The 24,386-nt window shown below is 32.3% G+C and overlaps 1 protein-coding gene across 6 annotated transcripts in view; it reads left to right on the top strand.

Annotated features, from left to right (window-relative positions):
* CARS2 (cysteinyl-tRNA synthetase 2, mitochondrial) overlaps positions 1-24,386 on the top strand; it is a 64,245-nt gene that overhangs the window by 17,007 nt on the left and 22,852 nt on the right. For 4 of the 6 annotated variants that reach the window (XM_031958708.1, XM_031958705.1, XM_031958704.1 and 1 more), the window contains 5 exons: positions 1,217-1,300; positions 4,572-4,701; positions 7,106-7,239; positions 11,837-11,901; positions 20,232-20,298. In XM_031958708.1, the coding sequence (XP_031814568.1) occupies positions 1,217-1,300; positions 4,572-4,701; positions 7,106-7,239; positions 11,837-11,901; positions 20,232-20,298 (480 nt within the window). Of the gene's footprint in view, positions 1-1,216; positions 1,301-2,137; positions 2,338-4,571; positions 4,702-7,105; positions 7,240-11,836; positions 11,902-20,231; positions 20,299-24,386 lie in introns of those variants that run through there. The other 2 variants (XM_031958710.1, XM_031958706.1) reach the window with 2 other exon arrangements.

Below are 24,386 nucleotides of genomic sequence, written 5' to 3'. Positions count from 1 at the left end.
TATATATATATATATATATATATATATATATATATATATATATAAACTTTTGAAGTTCATGGACCATGTTTTTTGTTTCTTCCAGGATTTGATTCTGGCACATACTGACTGAGACTCTGAGCAGGTTACTTTATTAGGCAATATGTTGTTAGTTTAGTTGGAATATTGTATAAGCTTTTAGGTTTGTTTCCTACTAAAGCTTTATTTCTTTTTTTAAAAGAATTAAAAAAAAATCCTATTATTGAGATTTGTTTTCTCCTCTCACAGTTAGTTTAAGATTACTAGAATTAATCTGAAGATGATAAATTGGAAGAATTGGAAAACTGCCATGATCTAAAATGGAGGCAGCAAGAGAATAGTCATATAAAGGTTGAATCTAATTAATTTGTCTTTTGGGGAATAAGCAACAGGAAGTAGTAGAGCGACACCTGGATTTAAGGTCAGAAAACTTGGGTTCCTAACCCAACTTTGCCATTTACTGCCTGTCTTGACGTGAAGCAAGTCTGAATCTCTTGAGGCCTTAGTTTCTTTCTCTCTAAAATGAATACATTCTAGGTTATCTCTAAGGTCTCCTTCCTAAATCTTTGATTTTAATTAAAATGCCTGTTTCTGTGCTACTTAGTTGCCAATACTACTACCTACTTTCAGGGAGGAATTTCATCCTCAGCATAAATAGCAGCTTGAACAGCTAGAAAGACTTCATAAATTATAATTTTTTAGTTTTCTTACTGTCTTGATAAAGCCTCTCGAGTTCTGAAACTTTTACTTTTTAAGCCTATTTCATCGCAGGTTTGTAATGAGAAATAGAATAATGGTTACAACTGATTCTGCATTGAATTTTCTGATTAAATCTCTTCATTTGAAGTGTGTGTGTGTGTGTGTGTGTAAAAATGTAGACAAATGGTATTCAAGTAGACACCTAAAATACCTTCACATGGATTAGATTAGGGAAACAATTTCATTTATTAATTCCTATGAACCAGGAAAGCTGAAGTTTATGAAATTGCTTTGCCTTATAGTTTATTCTTTTTAAAAAATGTCTCGATTTTATACAAATGTATAGTTTGAAAGATATTTTTTTACTCTTCTTAATGGACTAACAAATATAAATTTAAATGTCATTAAACGACTTGGTTTGATATTATGTTAACACAGTTGTTGATCTTTTAGCCTGGGAAATAAATCACTGATTTTAATAATGATTTTCTTTTTTAAGGTAATGTTTATTTTGACCTTAAGTCTAGAGGAGACAGTTATGGAAAATTAATTGGTATTGTCCCAGAAGGAAGGGTAGAACCAGGTAAGTTGGTTGAGTTTTGCCTAAGGGCTTTAAATCTTGTTTTCTCTTAAATTGGAAGTGCTTTGACAATGAAAATGGAACATCCTAGTGGTTGCTTTATTGGTTGTTGTTGTTTTTGTTTTGTTTAAGTTTTTTATTGATATCTTCTTTTTTTCAACATTACCCAGATTTATTCATGTTCCCTTCTCCTCTCCTCCCTCAGAGATATCATTATAACTAAGACTTTTTTCTTTTTAACAAAAAGAAAAAAGGTAAGAAGAGGAAAAAAATTAAATAAAACTGATGGAAAAAATTGATTTTCTATGTAGTGTTCCACATGGATTTTCTGCAAAGAAGTTAAGGAAAGTTGTTTTCTCTTTGGTACCAAAATTGTTCTCCATAATTTTCCAACTTTGTTTGATTATCTTATGGTTATTTTTTCTATTTCAATGCTATAATGATTATGTGTATTATTTTCCTGTTGTGTTTTATTTCTATTACTTGTTGATGTGCTTAATTCAATGTTGTGCTCTTTATGAGTACTCAATATTAAGAGCCTCAGATTGAAAATGAAGAGAATTGTTTGTACCTAAATTGAAAAAAAGTGTGCCTTTATAGCTAAAGCATCATTAACCTTTCAAAACCCCCCAAACAACCTATTTGATTATACCAGGATTTTATCAATAGTAGCATTGCTCATTGGTTCTCAGGATTGAGTTCTATGTTAATGTAAGAAATGAGGTGAGGTTTTTTGTTTTAAACTCATTTACTAATAGGGATAAAATGAAAATAGCACATTTCATTACTAATTGTCATTTTCTATTTCTCCAATATGTCATTCAAGCTTTACCAGAGAAACCTTGAAAGAGGTTGTGAGATGTGAGATATGAACAGTGAAATTGATATTCTTGTGTGACCCATAAAATTGGAGATTATGATCATAAGCAAATGTTACAAAACTTTTCAATTTAGAGTGGTCACTGTTTTGGAAGCTGGCCAGTTTTTTGATAGCAATTTTGGTGAATTGGAAGTGTGCTTTACTTTTTACCAACATCAAAGTGAGTGACTATTATTTTGAAGAAGTTAGTATAAAAATCTTGTATGAAGTTAAATCTGCAAGTAATATGTTAAAAAAAGTTTTGAAGGGTGAACTAATGTCAAGAAAAGCTTTTGACTAGCATAAAGAATTTAAAGAAGGTGGAAAAGTTATATGTGCATGAAATTGTAATCTAGTAATCCATATGACCTCTGAAAATAGTGAAACATTCAGAGGTTTGTCTTGTGTTTAGACCACCATCTAAATCAAGATAAATATTTATTCTAAAAAGAGAACTTAAAAGATGAGAAAAAACATTGAGAATATTGTACCATGTATTTTGAGTGATTTAGTAGTTGACAAATACATGTCAAGTAACTAAGGCACTTGAACAATAATGAACAATTATTCTTATCTTTCAAAGGAAACTAAAAAATAACTTGTTTTTGAGGAAATAGTTAATGATAATAAAACATAGTATTTCCAATATGACCCAAACTCAAATGTCACAATCACCAGGGAAAAGAATATCTGTATCTTGAAATTATTGGAACCCTTTCTGTAAAATTTCCTTTATAATGTCAGTTAATTAAACCTATGTGGAAGTTTTGGAGGATTTGGAGTATCAATGTATGGGATCCAGTTTGTAGTCTTTATAACTAAGCTTGTGCCTCACAATACATTGTGTTATTTCTTTGAAATAGTTTTTGATTAAGAATGCAGGTTATCTACTCTACTCATCTGCCTTGGTTTCAGATGACTAGGTTATTTCTAAGAAATCAAATTTCTTCTCAAAGAAAAAGAGATAGATATTTAGGATAACTTGGGTTTTTTTTTTTCCTTTATTCCTTTTTTTTTTTTTTTTTTTTTGAAACTGCTCTTTAAAACTGAGGTTCAAAACCATTTTAAGCAATGACTGCATTGATTCATTATACTATTTGTTAAGCTTCCCCAAGACGACTTTGTTAAAGAACATTTAGTGTAGAAATATCTTTTAATACTTTATTATCCTACTGATTTGTATCAGTAGCTCATCCCTATATATTTAAGACTTTTAAAAGTATTTTTCTTATGGCAACCTTCTGAAATTAGACATAAAATAATTATTTTAAAGTAACAGTTATGTTATCAATTTGTTCCTCATTTTCTTTCTTATGGTAGATGGTCTTTATTTGTTGAGTAGGTGCTCAAGATTTCAGTGAATATAGAACTTTAAAAGTTGGCAAATATAAGTAAACTTTCCTAAAATAGAAAAAAAAAATCTTAAAACTACAAATATATGTCATTTATACCAAAGCTGCTTAAACTGTGGCTTGCAATCCCATATGGAGTCATAAAATTAAGTGTGAGGAGTCATGAAATTATGATTTATTGTCAGTAGATGTTTAATTTGTATACCTATTTTATATACCTATATCCTTGGGGTTCCATATAAATTTCTCAGGCAAAAACGGGTCATGATTAGAAAAAGTTTAAGAAGCCCTGATTTATACAAAATCTTCTTTGCTTTCTTCCTTAGAGGCAGCTGGCCTGAGAGTTGAAAAAGCTTTGTTTTAATTGTAGATTCTGCCAGTCAATCAGTCAGTCTTTATTATGAGCTCATCAGGCATTGTGTTAAATCCTAGACACAAACTAATTATCGCATCAGTTCCTTACTGTCTTTAACCTTTAGTTGTCTCAGCTGTAAAAAAGAAGGGTTTGTAGGAGATAATTTTTAAGGTACCTTCCAAAATCTTAATTAGACTGTAGAAAAGGGGGATAATTTTATTTTTTTTTAATATTCAGGCTTTCCAACATTCATATGGGAATAAAAATATAAATAAGGTCAGTATATCTATATCATTTTTTCAGGTGTTTAGCATAATACTAGCACATGGTAGCCACCTTAGTGCATTTTGCCTTGACAGATTTTATTGTTATAATTCCACATAGAAAAATTACTTTATAGTCATAGCTAAGGATTCCATTCTCAAAGATGTTCAAGGATGATTAAAGTAATGTCTAATTCAATAGATTCTTTAGAATTTTATCAGTTCACATTCATTTAAGTATTTTACTAAACCTGGATCAACCTTCACTGTGCTTTGGTGTACTTAGCAACTTATCTATGTGCCATCTTCATAAATGGGGGAAATCAGTGAAAACAAAAATGTGTAGGCATTTGTAAGACTGAGTAGAATTTTTTGAGTATGTTTCTATAGTGATCTTAGTATGTTTGTTAAAATTTCTTTTCCACTAAGTACTTTGTTGTTGCAGATGATTCTGATAAGCAATATGCCAGTGATTTTGCTCTGTGGAAGGCAGCTAAACCTCAGGAAATTTCTTGGGCCTCTCCTTGGGGAAATGGAAGGCCTGGCTGGCACATTGAATGTTCTACAATCTCAAGGTCAGTTTTCTTGGATAACTTGCTTTATATACCTTTTTTAAAATCTTGGTGAATGGAAAGCAAACAGTACATAGTTTGGTTAGCAGAGAGTGTTGATATCTGCAGATGTAGACAAAAAAAATTTTTTTTAACAGTTCTTTGGGTGAATTAAAAGGAAGTGTTTAAATATGTTCAACCATTATAATTTTTTTTAAATCTCAATTGGTGGTAGAAACAGTTGCCTTATTGAATTCTAGGTTTCAGGTTTTACAGAGTAATTAGACAACATTATTTATTTGTTTGTTTGTTTGTTTTATTTGGCTTTTGTCAATAATGTTCTTAAATGCTTAGAAAAATAGAAATTTTCGTAGAACAGGAAATATTGATGAAGCTCAGTCCTGACTATCAAATACTGATGGGACTTTAGAAAAAAACACATTTCTGTGGTATACCTCGCCTATTGTTTGCGTTTCCCAGGTAAATCAATATTTAATCATCCAGGTTCTCTGTCAGTCAACAGTAAGTTTTAGCTCATGTGTGTGCACTGCAGCCCAAGTTTATGCTCCTTCCTAAATTCTAGTTTATTTTGTGCATGGGAAACAATCTTTACTCAGTATATCATAAAATTACTCTATCTTTTTAAGGGAAATCATCTCAATATAAATTCATTTCAACAGACATTTTAAGACCTACAATGTAAATAGAGAGAGAATGGTATTAGATAGTTAACTAAAACAGTGTCCCTGCTGTAATGGAGTTTATGATTTAATAAGTCCTTTATGATATTATTTATACCTGTTAACTGTTTAACATGTAGAAACAATTGCTTTACCAAACTCAGAATAAATTACCAGCAATTTTGAATATTCTGAATTAATTTATTCTTAAGATGACTATTGCCTTAGGAATGCTTCTAATGAATAAAATCGAGAAGTTCTTATTTCACTTCAGGAAATCAGATTAAAATGAACCTGAATTTCTTTATTGTAGTCATCTGTCTTTTTTAGGCTACTGGACTGATGTTCCTCTTTTATAGTAATTTGTTGTTGTTTTGTTGACTCTTCATGACTCAGATACTGCAGCCATTTGCCATTTTCTTCTCCAGCTCATTTTATAGATGAAGAAACTGAGGCAAACAGGGTAAGGCCAGGATCACACATTAATAAATGTCTGAAGTCAGATTTGAACTCGGGTCTTCCCGTCTCCGGGTCTACCCAACACTGAACTACATTTTGTTTTCTATTTAAGGTAAAAACCTATCAAAAAGTCAGCAGATTTCAGAGGAATTTAGTATTAAATAACTTGTTTTGGTAGGCATGCCTCATGTTAGAGTCTAAATAAAATGAAAATGTTACCAAATAAACAGGAATATAGCACGAATGAAATATATTGTTTTGAATCTGTTAACTTGGTTAATATGGTATGACTCTGAAATCCTGAACCAACAACTACACAATTTCAATCTTTGCAGTCCCCTTGCATATGTTAACTTCTTTCAAATTAGAGCAATATATGTTAACTTCTTTCAAATTAGAGCAATTGGCTGTGCAATAGGATTTTTTTTTTTTAATGTCATTTGTTGATTTCTAGGCTCAAAGAAAGATTAAGATCATTCACTGGAAAATGTAAATATAGAGCATTAAAAATATTAGTCTCCTTACAGAATTTATTGTGCTTCAGCTGAAGTAAAAAAACCAGGAGAAGCATTTCTGATCTCATATAAAACAAAAGTAAAAATAGATTTTATTAAAAGAGATGCGGAAAGTATATTTTGATAAAGGGTACTGTAAACAATGAAGTAGTAAGGATATATCCCAAGTGATAGAGCAGCCAAATTCCTAGAGAAGATTTTAAGCTAGTTAAAGGAAGAAATAGACAGCAAGACTATAGTAGTGGGAGACCTCAACCTTTCCCTCTCAGAATCAGACAAATCTAACCACAAAATAAACAAGAAACTAGAGAAGTTAATAGAATTTTAGGAAACCTAGATATGATATGCCTGGAGAAAATTGAACAGAGATAGAAAGGAATACATCTTTTTCTTAGCAGTATGTGGCATCTCCACAAAAATTGACCATGTATTATAGGGCATAAAAACCTCACAATCAAATGCAGAAAGGAAGAAATAGTAAAGGCTTCCTTCTTGGACAATGAAAAATTGTATTCAATAAAGGAGGCGGGAAAGAGGCTAATTTCCAATTGGAAATGAAATAATCTAGTTCTAAAAAGTGAGTGGATCAAATTACCAGTTTACTTTTGAATTTAGTTGAATTAAAAAAAAAATATTCAGTGGTTTGATTAGAGCTTTGTGTTTCATTTTAGTAATAGTCTCTGCAATATTATATGGGATGGGGTAATGAACAGTTGACAATCTGGAGAAAAGTTGATGAGTAAGTTTATTAAAGTAGTTGAATATGTTTTCTAGTTTAGTTTTTGGAAGCCAATTGGATATCCATACAGGTGGGATCGATTTAGCTTTTCCACATCATGAAAATGAAATTGCACAATGTGAAGTATATCACCATTGCAAGCAGTGGGGAAACTATTTTCTACATTCAGGTAAGTGGAATTATTAATTAGTTTTATTGTTCAAAAATTCAGTCTTTACTGATACGGTGGTGCTATATTTGAAAGGAGGTATATCAAATGAATAAACACGCACACACACACACACATATATGCATATATAAGGAAATTGCTTATTTCCCATGTATGTTTGTGACAGTATTTTTGTATTTTTGGGGGAGGGGCCCATGAGGGACTTTGGAATACCAAGAATTAGGTTTCATTGTATCATTGTTCACATTATCTAATGTACCATGTATCTTTCCCTAAGGATTAGGAAACACTATATGCTGCCTTCACATTCCCACACAAACATACACATTTTCTTGTCTACTTAGTCATCTAAGTCTAAAAAGTATTTCTTTTAATATGTTTTGTTAAAAGGATCTGTGATTTGTTATAACTAGCTGTCCTGCCAACCTAAATCTTAAATCCTTCCATGTTCATTCAATAGCTGCTGTGACTATCAAGCTAATCAGTATGTAAACGACTTGATATTGAGTATCTGAATTTATTTAGCCTGATCCGAAGCTTAAATCTGTCATTGGACTTGTACTTGAAGCCTTTCCAGGTAGATAGAACCTGTGCAAGATCTTACTTCAAGTGATATACTCTTTAGGAAGTCGAGGTCTACCCCTGTACTGCTGCAGAATGCATGAGTGTATGAAATTAAATGAATCAAATAAAAAAAGGGTCAAAAACACCTAAAATTTACATTAAAAAATTATTGATATGTGGGTTTTGCTTCCCCGAAGGAAGACTAGGAACAATAGGTGGCAATCAGAGTAGCAAATATAGATTTGATGTAAAGAAAAATTTTTTTGTAATTCAAGCAATTCATTTTAAAAATAGACTCAGAAAATATAGTAAGTTTTCACATTGGATGTCTTCAAGCAGAGATTGGGTGTATTGTTGAAGGGATTCTTTTTAATATATGAATATGGCCAGTAGCTTTGGAGGCTTCTTTAAATTTTACTATTATTTTCATTATTTTTTTGTGGAGGCAATAGGGGTTAAGTGACTTGCCCAGGGTCACACAGCTAGGAAGTATTAAGTGTCTGAGACCAGATTTAAACTCAGGTCCTTCTGAGTTTGGGGCTCATGATGCCATCTAGCTGCCCCACTTCTTAAAATTTTGAAATTATTTGATTTTATGAAAATGTAAGTCTCAAAAGTTCAAAGCCATTGTTTGGTATATATATATTCTGTATATCACCTAAAACTCTGTGGTTGCTCAACAAATATCAAGCAGTCCACTCTTTTATATTTTTGCATTCCTCATAGCTTGAAATTTTACCCTTTGTAAATTTAACCTTCCAATAATGTTTTCAAAGTATCTCCTTTTAAGAAAATATGTTTATGAAGAACATCAAAATGGTTTTGCTGCTGTGATTGTGAAATGTTAGTTAGTTTGGCTGCTGGATGTATCTAAACTGTCACAACTTTTTCCTTGTTACAACTAAGTAGGATCCAAGATATACAGTTGCTACATTCCTGACATTGTTACTTTGCTACATTCATTTTTCTATGAAAAATCAATAGGAAGGTAGATATATTTAAATAGATGAGGGAAGTAACCTACTGATTTAATGGTAGAAATTTGAGAAATTACTTCCTAATGGACATTAAGTATAGTTTACAATGTAAGGTGCTTTACAACACTTTAGTGATGTGGAATAGAAAATATTTAAACTTTTTTTCTCAGTCTTTAGCCAAATAATTGCAAATAGAGCCAGAGTTTATAAAACTTATTCATGTAAAAACTTGGAAAGGTTTATATGAACTTATGTAAAGTGAAATGAGCAGAACCAGGATGACATTGTGCAATGATCAACTGTGATAGATTTAGCTCTTCTCAGCAATAAATTGATCCAAGACGATTCGAAAAGACTGTGATGGAAAATGCTGTTCACATCCAAAGAGTTAGATGAAGTCAGAATAAAGATTGAAGCATGTTATTTTCACTTTATTTTTTTTTTCCATGTTTCTTTTCTTTTGGCCACTTTTTTCTTTCACACCATGATTAATATAGAATATATTTGAAATGATTGCACAGATTGGTTGTCATCTTAGGGAGAGTGTGGTAAAAGGAGGGAGCTCATTTTTTTTTTAACTCCTTTTTTTTTAAAAAGTAAATGTTAAAAAAAATTTTATAAGTAATTAGGGAAAGGTAAAATACTGTTAAAAGAATAAACAAACATAACTTATGTAAGTGGGAAACACCATTGAAAACCTTTGGCATACTTCATATTGAAGGATTGATACTTTTGACAATACCTGAAAAATATAGTCCTCTGCATGGGTCTAACTCCCTATTAGCTCATCTTTTTCAATGGTCTATAGATAATCAGGGTTATATTCTAAATGTTCTAGCAAAAATGCACTTCTGTTGGCATATTTCTGTTTCAAAGAATGAGAAGAAGGTTAACACTCATATTGATGTCTTTGGTTCCTTTAAACCTTACCCAGTGACTAGTCAGATCTAGCCAACTTTATAGAGTAGTATGAAAGCAGCCAGTTAATGTTTAAAAATAATAAAAGAATACTAGCCTTAAAATCTAGGGAGAGAAGCACTTTTTAATTGATGTAGATATTTTCTCCAATTATTAAGTAAGATCTTAAGCAGATAGCTTCCTTTATATCTTAATCTTAGTTTTACATTGGAGATATAAGAAATGTCATGTATTTCCTTTAGTAAAACAATGAAGAATTATTCTTTCCAATAAAAAAGTTAAACTAGAGAAATGAAAAAATCAGATAAAATCTTATTTTATCTGTCAAACTTAATTTATCAATATAATATTATTTGACAACCACATGACTCCTCCCATGTTATATCACTTTTAAGATAAGCTATTATATAAACAGTTATCAGAATACATTTGTATTGTAACACAGTATTTTTAAGCAGATTAGGAAAGTGAAATCCCTTCATTAGGAACAAATATTTCTAGGAGACTTTTTTTTTTCTTTTTTTTTTGAGAGGAGTTGTATTGCTTAGGGAAAATGCTACACAAAGCTTTTAGAAACTCCTTATATTCTAGGTGGTGTCTATGTGTTTTAAGAAAAAAAGGTCTTTATTGAAGCTAACCTCTTCTCTTACATATATGTGACAGAGGAGACATGAACTAATTCCAGAAAGATTCAGTGAATTTGTAGAATTCTTAATTTAACTTGGGAAAAAAAAGACTTGAGAACATGATAGCTATCTTCAAATATTTGAAGGGTTATCACATGGAAGAGCATTTAGATTTTAGCTTGTATAGCTGCAGAGGACAGCACTGAAAATGGTAGGAAGAAATTATAGGGATGAAGAATTTTCTTTAGGTAGCCAAGAATTTCTAATAGTTAAATAAAGCTTTCTCAGAACAAAATGAGCTACCTTCTACTGCCATCCCTAGAATTGAAGTCTAAGTGAGATGATAACAAGTGTTGTAGAGAAAATTTATTGGGGGAGGAGGGGAAAGGGGAAGAAAAACTGAACCAAAGAATCTAATATAAAGTTCATTCCAACTGATAATGATTCTATATATAACATATCAGGAAAGTCCTAACCTGTTCTGTTCAGCTATATAGCTTTCTTGTCAATGTATCTAAACTCGGAGTATAATGCTTACATTATTAAATTCATTGCCAATTTCCTCATTTATAAGAATTTACTCAAATATTACTATTATCCAGGTACTTAATGTGTTTAAGTAGATGTTTCTAAATTGTGGCATAAGAAGCAAATAGGACATTAGTGAGATGGTTTGGACTAACTAGCTTCTGAGTTCCCCTTTACCTCTATTATCTGTATTTAGTGTTATGTTTATGTTAATATGTTAGCCCTAATTGAGCCAGAGGTACTTCTGTGCTAATGGAGAATAACTTTTCTTTCTTTTTTTTATTATAACTTTTTATTGACAGAACCCATGCCAGGGTAATTTTTTTTTACAACATTATCCCTTGCACTCACTTCTGTTCCGACTTTTTCCCTCCCTCCTTCCACCCCCACCCCTAGATGGCAAGCAGTCTTATACATGTTAAATATGTCACAGTATATCCTAGATACAATATATATGTGTGCAGAACTGAACAGTTCTCATGTTGCACAGGAAGAATTGGATTCAGAAGGTAAAAATAACCTGGGAAGAAAAACAAAAATGCAAACAGTTTACATTCATTTCCCAGTGTTCTTTCTTTGAGTGTAGCTGCTGTCGTCTGTCCTTATCAGTTGAAACTGAGTTAGCTCTCTTTGTCGAAGAAATCCACTTCCATCAGAATACATCTTCATACAGTATCATTGTTGAGGTATATAATGATCTCCTGGTTCTGCTCATTTCACTTAGCATCAGTTCATGTAACTGTCTCCAAGCCTCTCTGTATTCATCCTGCTGGTCATTTCTTACAGAACAATAATATTCCATAACATTCATATACCACAATTTACCCAATCATTCTCCAATTGATGGGCATCCATTCATTTTCCAGTGAGAATAACTTTTCTAATGTTTTCAGTTACTTGTATCAGCTCTTCAGATTTTTCTTTAGGATTAAGCTATTTTTCTCATGTTTCAAAAACAACTTAACCTTGTTATTCCTCTTCCAGGGCATTTACATGTTAAAGGGAAAGAAAAAATGTCAAAATCATTAAAAAACTACATTACAATTAAGGTAATATATTATGAAACTATAAAATGAATGACAAGTTCTTATATTGGTTTTAAAATGTGTGTGCATTGTATGACATATAACTGATTCTTTGGCTTCTAATAAGGTCTTCCAGTCGTTATAACTGTGGTTTTACATCTAACCAACATTACTTTTCTTTGTCTTAGAAGCATATTAAGAACTTTGCCATTTTTATCCTCGTTACTTCTACCTTCAGTATTCACTGTACTGAAGTATTAATCCATATTAACCCATAGATGGTTTGCTTTGTTTCTTTTCCCTTTATTCTTTGAGAGAGATATATGTATGTATGTCTAGTTCCATTTCATAACTACTCCTACCAAAACTAATGAACACCTCTTCAATAGATTCTATATCTTTGCAAGTTGTTTGTAACATTGAGAGGATCAGTGATTTGTCCATGATCACACAGCCATAAGGATATTTGTTTCATACTTGTAAAGTTTTTAGTTTTCTCTCTTCTTTGAGAAAAATATTTATGTCTTTTATTCATTCTGACTCTTACCAAATATAGTTTGCTATTCCATTGTATTTTATCTTTTGGTGAGCTCTGTAGTTGGTTAGCTCTTTTACTTGACTGACACATTTTAGGATGCTTCATACAAATATGCTATACAGTAAGAGTCCAAAACATATATAATTGAAGAAAATGTTTTTTGATGACTTAACAGATATAATCTTCTAAACCTGAGTTTTGAAGGTACCAAGTAAACATAACTGCAAATTAAGAAACAAGTTTGGATGAAAAACAACCAGATTTTAGGAATTTCCCCCCTTTCATCAATATAAATCTTGCTTTTAAAAGATACCTGCCACAGATCAGTTAAAAACCCTAGAAATATGTTTAGCTTATTAGTAGTTCAATAAATGTTTGTTGATTTAAAATGATGCCATCAAATTTTTGGTTATTTGTTAGAATTTAATTTTCTTTTCTAATCTTAAATAACATCTTCAGAGGAAATTTGGCAAACATATTAAATTCTCTCCATAAAAATACTTGGTTTTTCAGTACTTTAGTAATTTAATAAAGTAACATAAAACAGTCTTCTTCTAAAATCTAATTCTGATAACTTTGGGGTATAGAGATGACCCTGGTTTATTTGCTTGCTTGTTTGTTATTTAAAGCTTTTTATTTTCAAAACATGTGCACAATTTTCAACATTCACTCCTTCAAGACCTTGTGCTCCAGATTCCTCTCTCCCTTTCTTTCCTCCCCCTTCCCCAGACTGCAAGCAATACAATATGTGTTAAACATGTGCAATTTTTCTATACATATTTCCACAATTATACTGCACAAGAAAAATCAGATCAAGCAGGATGATTTTAGAGAATCCTGGAGAGACTTACATGAACTGATAGTAAGTGAAATGAGCATATTAGGAGATCATTGTATATGACAACAGCAAAATTATATGATGATCAATTCTGATGGATGTCGCTCTTTTCAGCAGTGAGATGATTGAGGCCAGTTTTAATGATGTTGTGATGAAGAGAGCCATCTACACCTAGAGAGAGGACTGTGGGAACTGAGTATGGATCACAACATACTCTTTTTTTCACTCTTTTTTGTTGTTTCCTTGCATTTTGTTTTCTTATTTTTTTCTTTTTGATGTGATTTTTTTGTGCAGCATGATAGTTATAGAAATATGTATGCATATATTATTGGATTTAATTATATTTTTTTACATGTTTAACATTTTGGATTACATGACATCTAGGGGAGAAGGTGGGGGGAAGGGGAGAAAAAGTTGGAACACAAGGTTTTGCAAGGATCAATGTTGAAAAATTATCTATGCATAGGTTTTGAAAATGAAAAACTGAAATAAAAAAATCAAATCAAAAAGAAAACAAAATGCAAGCAAATCACAACAAAAGTGAAAATACTATGTTGTGATCCATACTCAGTCCCCACAGTTTTCTCTCTGGGTGCAGATGGCTCTTTTCATCACAAGACCATTGGAATTGGCCTGGATCATTTTGCTTTTGAAAAGAGCCCAGTCCAAAGGAAATGATCACCATATAATCTTCTGGTTGCTGCATACAATGTTTTCTCCTTGCTAATCAACTTCAGTTAGCATCAGTTAAGTCTCTCCAGGTCTCTCTAAAATCATCCTGCTGATTGTTTCTTATAGAACAATAATATTTCATAACATTCATATACCATAACTTATTCAATCAGTCTTCAGCTGATGGGTATCCACTCATTTTCCAGTTCCTTGCCATTACAAAAAGGACTGCTGCAAACTTTTTTGCACATGTGATAACCCTGGTTTCTTGAAGACTGGGTCCTTGAAACTCAAATTGGGAAGTTTTACTGCGCTCAAAAAACTTGAGTGGGGATTGTGGGATTGATGGCAGATGATATCTGTCATAGTAGAATTAGCATAGTGAAAATGTTCATCTGTAGAAGGTTGGCCACTGTGGAGCAAGTTGGGGATGGGGAGGATAGTATCCCATGAAAATTTAGCAGGATTGTGCTCTTGTGTTGGTGAAAATAGTTCTACAGTGACAAAATCATGTCCTTTAATCTCTGAAAATAAACCTGAAATAACCTAGTTTCATACATCCTAGTTTCATATTAATCACAGGGTCATTGCTGAGAAGGACCGAGGGATCATCTGTTACAAGTACTTTTAAGATAAGGAAAACAAGACTGAATGATTAAGGAATTTGTCCAGAATTATACCAGTGATGTGGCAGAAAGAAATTTGGATGTCGCTCCTTTGACTACAAAGGCAGTATTCTTTCTTCTATACCTTGCTACTTCTTGGTATTTATTAAGTATGTATATGTTAAATACACTAAGTGTGATGGGGAAACATAAAAATACACAAGCAAACCACTTTTTCCCTTAATTCTTACTTATTCATCTTAATTCCTAAAATTAAGTAGAAGGAGACAACATATAGAGAAAAATGACATTTTGGTCTAGGAACAGTCACAGGGATAGTGAGTGGCGTTATAGGGCAATTTAATTATCGGCTCTTTCTAAAAGCAGGGGTAGTGCTATTTTGATTGCTGTCCCCAGAGCAGGCAGTAGTAAGAAAATGATGGTAGTATGGGGGACAAGTGAGGCATAGTTGGGTCTTTAAGAGAGAAGAATATCAAAGATCTATGGTTGGAAAGTTAAATAACTTGGCACTTTCAAAGCAGAAATAACAGACTATTATTGGAAGCTCAAGGTCAAGAGAAGTCAAAGGACACTATTCCGAAAACACAGCTAGTTAGTAACAGAACTGGGAGACCAAATCCAGGCTCTCTTACTCCCAAATTCAATTTTCTTTTTAGTAAACTGTACTACAAATAATGTCTCTTTAATTAGTTCTCTTTAACTTAGAAAAATCTTTATGCTTCTGTAACTGAAATACATGTCTCATTGTTTCAAAAGGACTCATTGCCTCTCTTTCTGCTATGTGATGTCAGACTAGTCATGTCACCTAAGCTTTCTTTTAGTCTCAGCTTTAGGAGATCTCTGTATGATCACCTATCTTGGAACATACTTCTTTCCCTTTCACTCCCCCTCCACCCTCAATTCATTGTGAGAAAATTTTAAGAGCAAAATTCCCATATGGCTCACCACATCAGAAGTATTGTTCCAGATACATGTGGTATCATTAAATTTTATGTTTCTAGTATCTGATAAATCATTAGCTTTGACATACTGAAATATGTTTCAAGAAATATTAGAAAAACTAAACCATATTTTTTTTTAAAAGACCCAAGATGTATTGAGCTATTTCAGATTTTTCATGTCCAGGTTTGAAAGCTAGGCCCCTTGAAGTTTTTATGATATTCAGAAAGTGATATAAAAAAGTGGTGGCCCAGTTATATATGGAGAACAAAGGATTACAAAAAATGATTAGCCAAGTACACTTGGTACCCATGTAGTGTTAAAAAAAATCTAGAGCAAAGACTTACAGTGAATTAGGTAGATCCTCAAACTTTTATGGAAGGACATGGACAAGAGCTATATAGGCTGAAATGATTGACATCATTTGGGGAGAAGTAAGGATATCAAAGATCCTTTGAAGAAGTGTATATATAGGCCTAACTTTATTGAAGAGTAAACATCCTGAAAAGTTTACAGAGAATGTGTCAGTCTAGTAATAAAGTTATGTTATTTTGAAGAATTCTGTAGGTCAGAATGCACATCAGTTAATGCCGTTATGCATGCATGTATGTATGTATCAATCATTTATTCATCCATTGTTTTTTAAAATGGGCAAAAGACAATATATAGATTGAATGGGAAAATAGGAAGTAAAATGCGTCTGTAGTTAGTTTAATTTTGCTTTGCTCCTACCCTCTCAGTATATGGTCATATTTCTTCTTTGCTTATGGTCATAGTTCTTTTTCATAATCTTAGGGGTGTTTTTTTTTCTACTCCCAATGTATCACTTGATTTTTGGAGAGTTGGAAAGAATAAAAAAAGGTGAAGTGACAGAAAAGAAAGTGGAAGTAGGGAGAATACCTGGAGAGTAGATACTTTTTGGGTAGGGGAAAAACTAAACCTTCAATTGAAAAACCAATATTATCTCCTTGTCCTTCTTCCCCTCTCAAGTCTTCCTACTCTAATAATAGATTAAAGTGGAATCCAACCCAATATTCCTAAATATTTGTTTAGAATGTGGCCACCTGGATTGTCATTTAAATCAGTAGTTCTTCCATTTATGTAATTTAAACCAACTGATATATTATTCCATCAGTGGAATGTCAAGGATATAACTGGAGATGTTCTGGCTTTAATTGTAAATTAGCAGTTATATTAGAATTTTACTGAAATTTATACTCAGTTGTATAAGATGATTGACCAGTGTATAAAATCCATAAAATAAAAATTTTAGGGGTTAGGAGGTATTTTTAGAAACCTAGTTTTCTTCTCCTTCATTATGCTGTTGAGCTTCTTTTTATAAGTATATATCTTGTATATATATATATATATATATATATATATATATATATATATATATAGTTGTTTGTGTGTTTTCTTCCCTATTAGAATGGAGTTTCTTGATGACAGATTGTGGTTTTGGGGGGAAGGAGGTTTAATTTTTCTTTATTCCCAGCACTTAATACAGTGATGTAGTGTGTAAGTGCTTAATAAATGCATGTTGGCTAATTAATTGATTCTAATCCAACTTTTTTTTTTTAATATGCCACATTGCCCATATAAGATTTTAGAAATAAGGATTTACAATATATTCTGAGGAAATTTTCATAATTGACATTTAAATTGTTGATCTTCAGGTGATTTTTTTAAAAAATCCCCCCCCTTCTTTCCATTCTTCCAAAAACCTTGTGTCATATATGCAGCAGAAAAGAGAGATATTTAGCTAGGAATAATGTTGACTACTAATATATTTTATAATTTGGGCAATGTTCATGGAGCCAAAAATCTACTGACCTAAGTGCCAATAATTGAGTCAATATTGTGAAGCATTTACTCTTAGATCTAAGTACTTAAAAGTAGAAAATTAAAGCAAAATAACAAACAATAAAGATATATTCATTCTTGAGGTTGTCTGCTTCTGCTGTGGAAAACAAACTAATTCTGGCCTCCCTTTTCTTAGTCTTCATTTTTTAATAAAATGTGTATCAAGCTAAATATAAGATCATAACTTCATTGTTTTTACAAAATGTGTGTCAAGTTAGATGTAAACAAGTAATTTATTTTGCTTTAATAGTGGTTTTGGCATTATTATAGGAACCTAACAAGTGTGGAGGACTGGAGAGGGAGATCTATTTATGAAATTCAGGGGAAAAGTAGTGGGGAATATGAATAGATGAACTTCATTTTTAGAAGGAAGACTTTGAATGTTTCAAAATAAGAGAGAAGAACTTTGGACAATAATACTTATTTCAATCATCTCATACCAATAGAGCAAGAGAAATGAATGTGTTCCTTCATGCATTCATTAGTAATGGGTAGACAAGGCAGTATCATTTATATATAGCTTATCTTGGAGTTTAGGAAGACCTTAGATTTCCGTCTTAACTCTGACATGTAACTAAATATGTGGACCTAGCTAAATCACTTAAATTCTCAGGATTCTAGATAACTCTCCAAAATTGTAATTTCCTGGGCAGGTATTGATCTGCATTTATAAAGCCATTTTTCTTACTGAAACTACAGATTTGAGCCACTCTTCTGCCTCTAAAAAAGTAGCCCCATTCATGGGTGCTTTTTGTTTGACTCCAAATATAGCCATGAAATTTCACCTTCTTACACTTAAGATCAGTAAGTAGTACAAAGTAAAGAGGAAATACAGGAATTTAACCAGTATGCCTGCACCTGCACACACACAAACCTCCTTAAACTTTTGTCCATAAAATATTGCTACAGTAATTCAACCTAATTAATTAACTCATAAGGAGCAACTTGGTGATTTATTGGATAGAGTGCTGAGCTTGGAGTCAGAAAGATTCATCGTTGTGAGTTCAAATTTGGCCTTAGCACTTCCTAGCTGTGTGACCCTGGGCGAGTCATTTAAACCCAATTGCCTTAGCACCCTACTCCCCCCAAAATAGAATAGATTTTAAATCCTTGGGGCTATGGTAGTGAAACAAGTTATCTTAAAATAATTGTTAAAACAGTAAGGGGAGAAGAGGGGAACTAAAAATATTCCTAGTTAAGGCAATTTAGCCTGATAGTTCATTTTCTCCTTTGTAATTAGGTTTGATGCAATAAACAATGCTTTCTTACTCTTTCCTTCAATTCTTTTTTTTTTTTTTTAATTAATAACTTTTTATTGGCAGAACCCATGCCAGGGTAATTTTTTACAACATTATCCCTTGCTTCTTCGGAACTTCTGTTCCGATTTTTCCCCTCCCTCCCCTCCCCCAGATGACAAACAGCCTTCAATTCTTAACCTGAATATTGTTGTAATTGAACTATTAGTTTGAGTGAGCAAGATATGTTCCTCTATCTGTGTGCTTATGTCCCTTGAAAATTGAAGTATAAGCTGAATGAATAAAGAAACATTAAGTGTTTATTCTGAGCAGAGCCATGTGGGAAGCACTAGGGATCTACATAGAAAAAGAAAGACTTCTATTCTCAAGGAACATGGACAGAGGTATGAAAAGGTTGGGTGACCTTCAGGGATTTAGCAGCAGAGTCGATGTAGTACATCTTTCATATTCTATCCCTAACAAAGCTATCAAAATTTCTGAAGTGCCAAGGCTCCTGAAAGTCTTCTGAATCTGCAAGAATGGTGTCTGCTAAACAGACCTTGATTGTAGAACCTGCAGGAGCACTTGCTGGGATTCTTTCCCCTTTTTAAAAAGAATTCCTTTTCTGATGTCCTAAAGTAATCTTAAAGTAATTGTGTATACCTCAATACTGGCTTCCACATGCAGAGATTTTGTATAAAGAAACAGTGTAGCAGTTGTTCCTCATTTATACTGATATTTTCCTTTGCGCTTCCATCTTGTTGGAAAACATTTTACTCTTTCTCTCACAAACTGGTTACAAATTGCACACCAAATGCCAATGAACTCCCTAAAAGGATATTGTTGCTTTAAACTAATACCCACTTTAATTGTAACACACTTCAGGATATTCACTAGAGGGGTCTCAGTGTGCCCCCAAACTCAGATAACCTTATCACTAGACTAGATCTTGAGATCATAGTATGTCATCAGGCTCCAACTTGAAACTGCTGACTCTAGTATATTTATTTAGTCCATAGGGGAAGGCATAGGCCAGCCTTCTCCAGGATTCAGGTTGGTCATTATAGTTGCTAAGTGTTTGGCTTTATTTTAGTGTTCTTTTCATCTCTGTTATTATAGTTGTGAAGCGTCTTTGACCAAGTTTGAAATGTCTGTTTAATAGTAGGAGCTCTAAAGGTTAAAGGGCACAAATTAATAGTTTAATACCTTTTTAAAATATAATTACAAATTGTTTACAAAATATCAATTGATAACTGCACCAACAGTGTTATTAGTGTTTTGGTAAAATTTAAAAGGTGGCTAACTGATAAAAAACAGTATTTGTGATGTTTAAAAGTTTGGACAAGAGTATCTCCACAAAGATTTCTTGATGTGAGTTAACATACGTTTGTAATAATAACAATAATAATAATAATATGCTGACTTTAGGTTTATAAAGTACTTTTGTTTCATTTGCTTCTCACAGCAACTATGTGAGGTTTGCACATTATAGTAATAAGTATGTTTAAGGTAGAATTCAAATTTGGGTCATAACTCCCAGTGTAGTACTCTTATCTATCATGCCACATAATTTCTTGAGTTAATATAAAAATTACTTACAGGAGAAAATTATAATAAATGTATGTCATTCAAAAATTTTTTAGGACTTTCTAAAGAAGTTTTCTCCAGATGTTTTCCGGATGTTCTGCATGCTTAGCAATTATAGATCAGGTAAGAAAATAATTAATTTAAAATATTTCATTGTCAATCTCTATTTTAGAATTTTATTTTAAAGTTACGTCAGCTTCTTTTAGCTCAGATTTCAGTATATATCAGAGACTTGCAAGACAAATTGTTATATGAGAACTAGGGGGCAGGGAAAGCAGAGTGTACTTGACTGTGGGAATCAAAGACTGTGGGAATTCATGAAGGAAATTATTGATGGCTTTAAAGAATGGACAAGAATTCAGCAGAAAGCATGCAAGGATAGCATTCCAGGCATAGAATATAAAGGCTTAGAGATGAGAAAGAATACCATTTGATAATAGCAGTATTTCTTTGGTCAGCTGGTTTAGACAGACATAAGCATGGTAGGTAAAAGAAAAGCTAGAAGTGCACATTTTCATATGGTACAACATAGATGTGGAAGAGCAGACAGTTTACTAGATTAGCTTGTCATGAAATAATAATGATGTTAATGGGCGGGGGCTTTTTTTTTTTTAAAGCACAGATAAGACAGTCATTGCTTTGAATGAATAATGGCTGTAGCCTCTGTATTTCAAAGTAGACCTTACATTCAGCAGATAAATGCATGCCAAAGTGTCTGGTGCTTATGTGGAACTCATTCCTCCCAGATCTTCATAAGAATAACATTTTTGCTTTTATGTACACAACACCCACACACCATATATGTGGTCATGGTATAAAAGAACAGAGAATCATAGATTGGGTTAACTAATAGGGGTAGGGTGGGCTGTGGGGGTGGAATCATTGTTAAAAATGAAGACAGGAATCCCACTCAGTTACTTGATTTATGGTTTTGTGAGTTTTTCTCAGGTATTTATTTAGAAGACAGGTAGATATAGTTAGGAGACATGTTTTTCCATTTTAAATCCATAAGTAAAAAAATATAAAATTAAGCTTTGTATTTATTTGGAATTTGGGATAGTTTTCATATGTTTGTCTCCTGTGATTATCAAAGTAATTAAAGCTATGTTAATATTTTGAGAGAAATTATAGGGAGAAGTTGCTCTAAATTGGATAAACAATTTAAAATGTTAAGACTGTTAGCACTGAAGATTTTTTTTGTTCTACCCCTTAAAATAAAAGCACTATTTAGGGAAGGTATGTGTTTAGATAGAGGTGGAACCACTCTAGCTGTTAAAGTCCCAAATGTTTATTAAAATCAATAGTTTTTAAAAACCATTACATTGAATTCCCAATCCCTATATTTATGCCCACCTGCATTTTTGATTTCCTTCACAAGCTCATCGTACAATATTTCAGAGTCTGATTCTTTTTATACAGCAAAATAATGTTTTGGTCATGTATACTTATTGTGTATCTAATTTATATTTTAATGTATTTAACATCTACTGGTCATCCTGCCATCTAGGGGAGGGGGTAGGGGGGTAAGAGGTGAAAAATTGGAACAAGAGGTTTGGCAATTGTTAACGCTGTAAAGTTATCCATGCATATAACCTGTAAATAAAAGGCTATTAAATAAATAAATAAATTTAAAAAAATAAATAAAAAAAATAAAATCAATAGTTTTAAAGTTTAGATTTGTGCTAAATAAAATTAAAACAGTTTACATAGGTAATGTTTCTTTGTGACTAACCCTTCTTATGAAAGAAATTCTTTGTTTAGTACTTCTGCTTTTAACCTCCTATCAGGTTCCAGAGTCCTTGAAAAGTAAGCAGTTTGCCTAAATAAATGAATTATATTTTAGTGAAGAAAAAAGTGTTTTATCCTACTCAAAATAAGAGTTGAAGATATGTCCTTTAACAGAAAAGAGAGTCTGATTCATGCTACTATTGCTATTAGTTGTCCATGCACATGGAATGCATCCTATATTGGTTTTAGAAAGAAAAGAAAAAAAGAATTAATGAAGTTCCTCAGCCTGATAGCCCTTCTCAGTTTTAAAGAACAAGAGGGAGGAGGTAGAAGAAACAGATTATTTGATTAATCTATGTCAGTGTATAATTCTCTTTTGTGAGCTTTGTTGTATAAGCAGTTTAGTTTCAGAACAAGCTTTCTGATTGACAGTTTTAGAAATTCTAATTATCTGTGGAACTTTGCTAGTGAGGGATTCCTAGGTGCTCTGCACTGCTGCTAAATGGCATATAAAAATAATGAGTAGAATCTCATGATTGCAAGTCTCTTGCTTTCTTGTAAAGGAACTGAATGAAATACCAAGAATGATGATCACAAGGGTGTTTTGCATAGATCTTTGCTATAGTAATTGGTCTTTGTCTCAGACCTATCAATTTAAAATAATGTGAGTGTTCCATTATTAACAACTTTTATTGTTTGTAATATCACGTGAATTTATTTCCTCAGGAGTAAAACTCTAATTTTGTGCAAAAAAGTAAGGAGAAAGGCCTTATAACTGTAGTCTACCATGGTTTTGATTAGCACATAGAGCAAGTTACTGTGGGCCTTTGGCTTCAGTTTCCTAATCTCTCAAAAGGAATTTTTGTGGAAGTTGTTTCTTTACTTAGAAAGGAGAGTAATTGTTGGTCGTCTGGGTAAAGTGTTTTCAATAGTTTTAAAGACAATTTCTGTTATTAGGAGGCTATTCCATCTTACTTGCATATTTTAAATCTTAGAAATAATAGATCCAAGAAGCCATTAAACATTAGAATAATAGTGCCATTCTATAATTAGAGTAGTTACTACCACATGAATGGCTTTGGCAGACATAGATTATCAAATACATGATCTAGTCCAATTAAGTTTGTTTGTTTTTTTTTTGTTTGTTTTTTTAAAGAAACACTTTTGTTAAAGTAAAATCACAAACAATTTCTAGAGACCTTGGAAATAATTCTAAGCCTCTCCTCTAATTTCATCGATGAGGAAATAGAAGTTAAATGATTTGTCCAAATAATTCAAAGCTAGTAACAGAATGAAGATCCAGGTCTGGTGATTCTACCCTAGTATGGTTTTCCTTTTTGAGCACCTTAATTTCCTTCACAGAGTTTGTTGGTACTTCTGCCTCACTTATTTTGCCTTTTCTTTTCTCTCTCAATCTCCAGGTTAATAGAGAAGTGAAAGAAAGAACATGGAGTTATATACTTCATTTATACTTTCCACATTTCTGTGTTAACTATCTTTGATTAACCAGAAAGAGATTACTCCAGCAAATTAGCTTCTATGACACTCCTCTTCCTTTTCCTTTAAGAAATGTTCCGTGTTAGTTTTACAATCTCACCATTATTGAAGTGAACTGTTCTCTTCGAAAAGAGACCAAAGCTTTTGTCTCAGAACATTTAAAAACACAATAGAGAAAAAGCAGCCACTCCACTTCAAAACATTTTTAGTGAAGTTTTCTATGTGGATCTTGTGTGTTTCTTGGGAAAATAACAAGGAAGAGTAGCAACTTATTCTTATCATTGGCGTATCAGAATCCTTAATGATCAGGCCTTATATTTACATGTATTGTGGGTTAATTACAGTCATGAAAGATATTGTTCATATTCACTTTTCCTTAGATTAAAGGAACATACTCTTGAAACCCAAATTAGGATCTAGTAGTAGGAGTGATAGCTGATTTATGGCAGGATCCGCACACTCCCAAGTAATTTTATCCCACCTATAGAAGGCTTTCAGGATAAAAGACTTTGTATTGATAATTTTATTTACTCTTCTTTATCTTTTGTTAGCTTAGTCATCCAAAAGTTAGCTTTAATAAAGCACTAGTTGAAAATGAAAAAAGTAAGTTAAACTAGTATAAGAATATTGGGAAGAGGCTTCTATGACTAAAGAGATCTTTGATGTGACAGTCTCCACTACAGCTAAGATATTTTAGATCATAGACATTTCAGGCTTTAAAAACCCATTAAAATAAGTTTTGCAAATAAACACTCAGGCTATCCTCCTTGATCAAATATCCTACTGCTTTGTCTGTCAAACATACATACATCCCCCAAACAGATGATCACTTTGTGGTCTAATTTTTTTTCCTTAGTATGGAGTTTTTGATAAAGCTTAGAGAAAGAATGGAAGAATTTTGGGAGATCTTTTTGATATTCAAGTAAATGATCAAGTAAAAAAATCATTTTAATAGTAACCTGCATAGAAGAAAAAAACAACCTTGG

This window comes from Sarcophilus harrisii, chromosome 3, assembly GCF_902635505.1.
Source record: "Sarcophilus harrisii chromosome 3, mSarHar1.11, whole genome shotgun sequence".
NCBI classification, from domain to species: Eukaryota; Metazoa; Chordata; class Mammalia; order Dasyuromorphia; family Dasyuridae; genus Sarcophilus; species Sarcophilus harrisii.
Note: the sequence above shows the minus strand (reverse complement) of the source record. Positions and strands in the feature narration are given on the sequence as shown.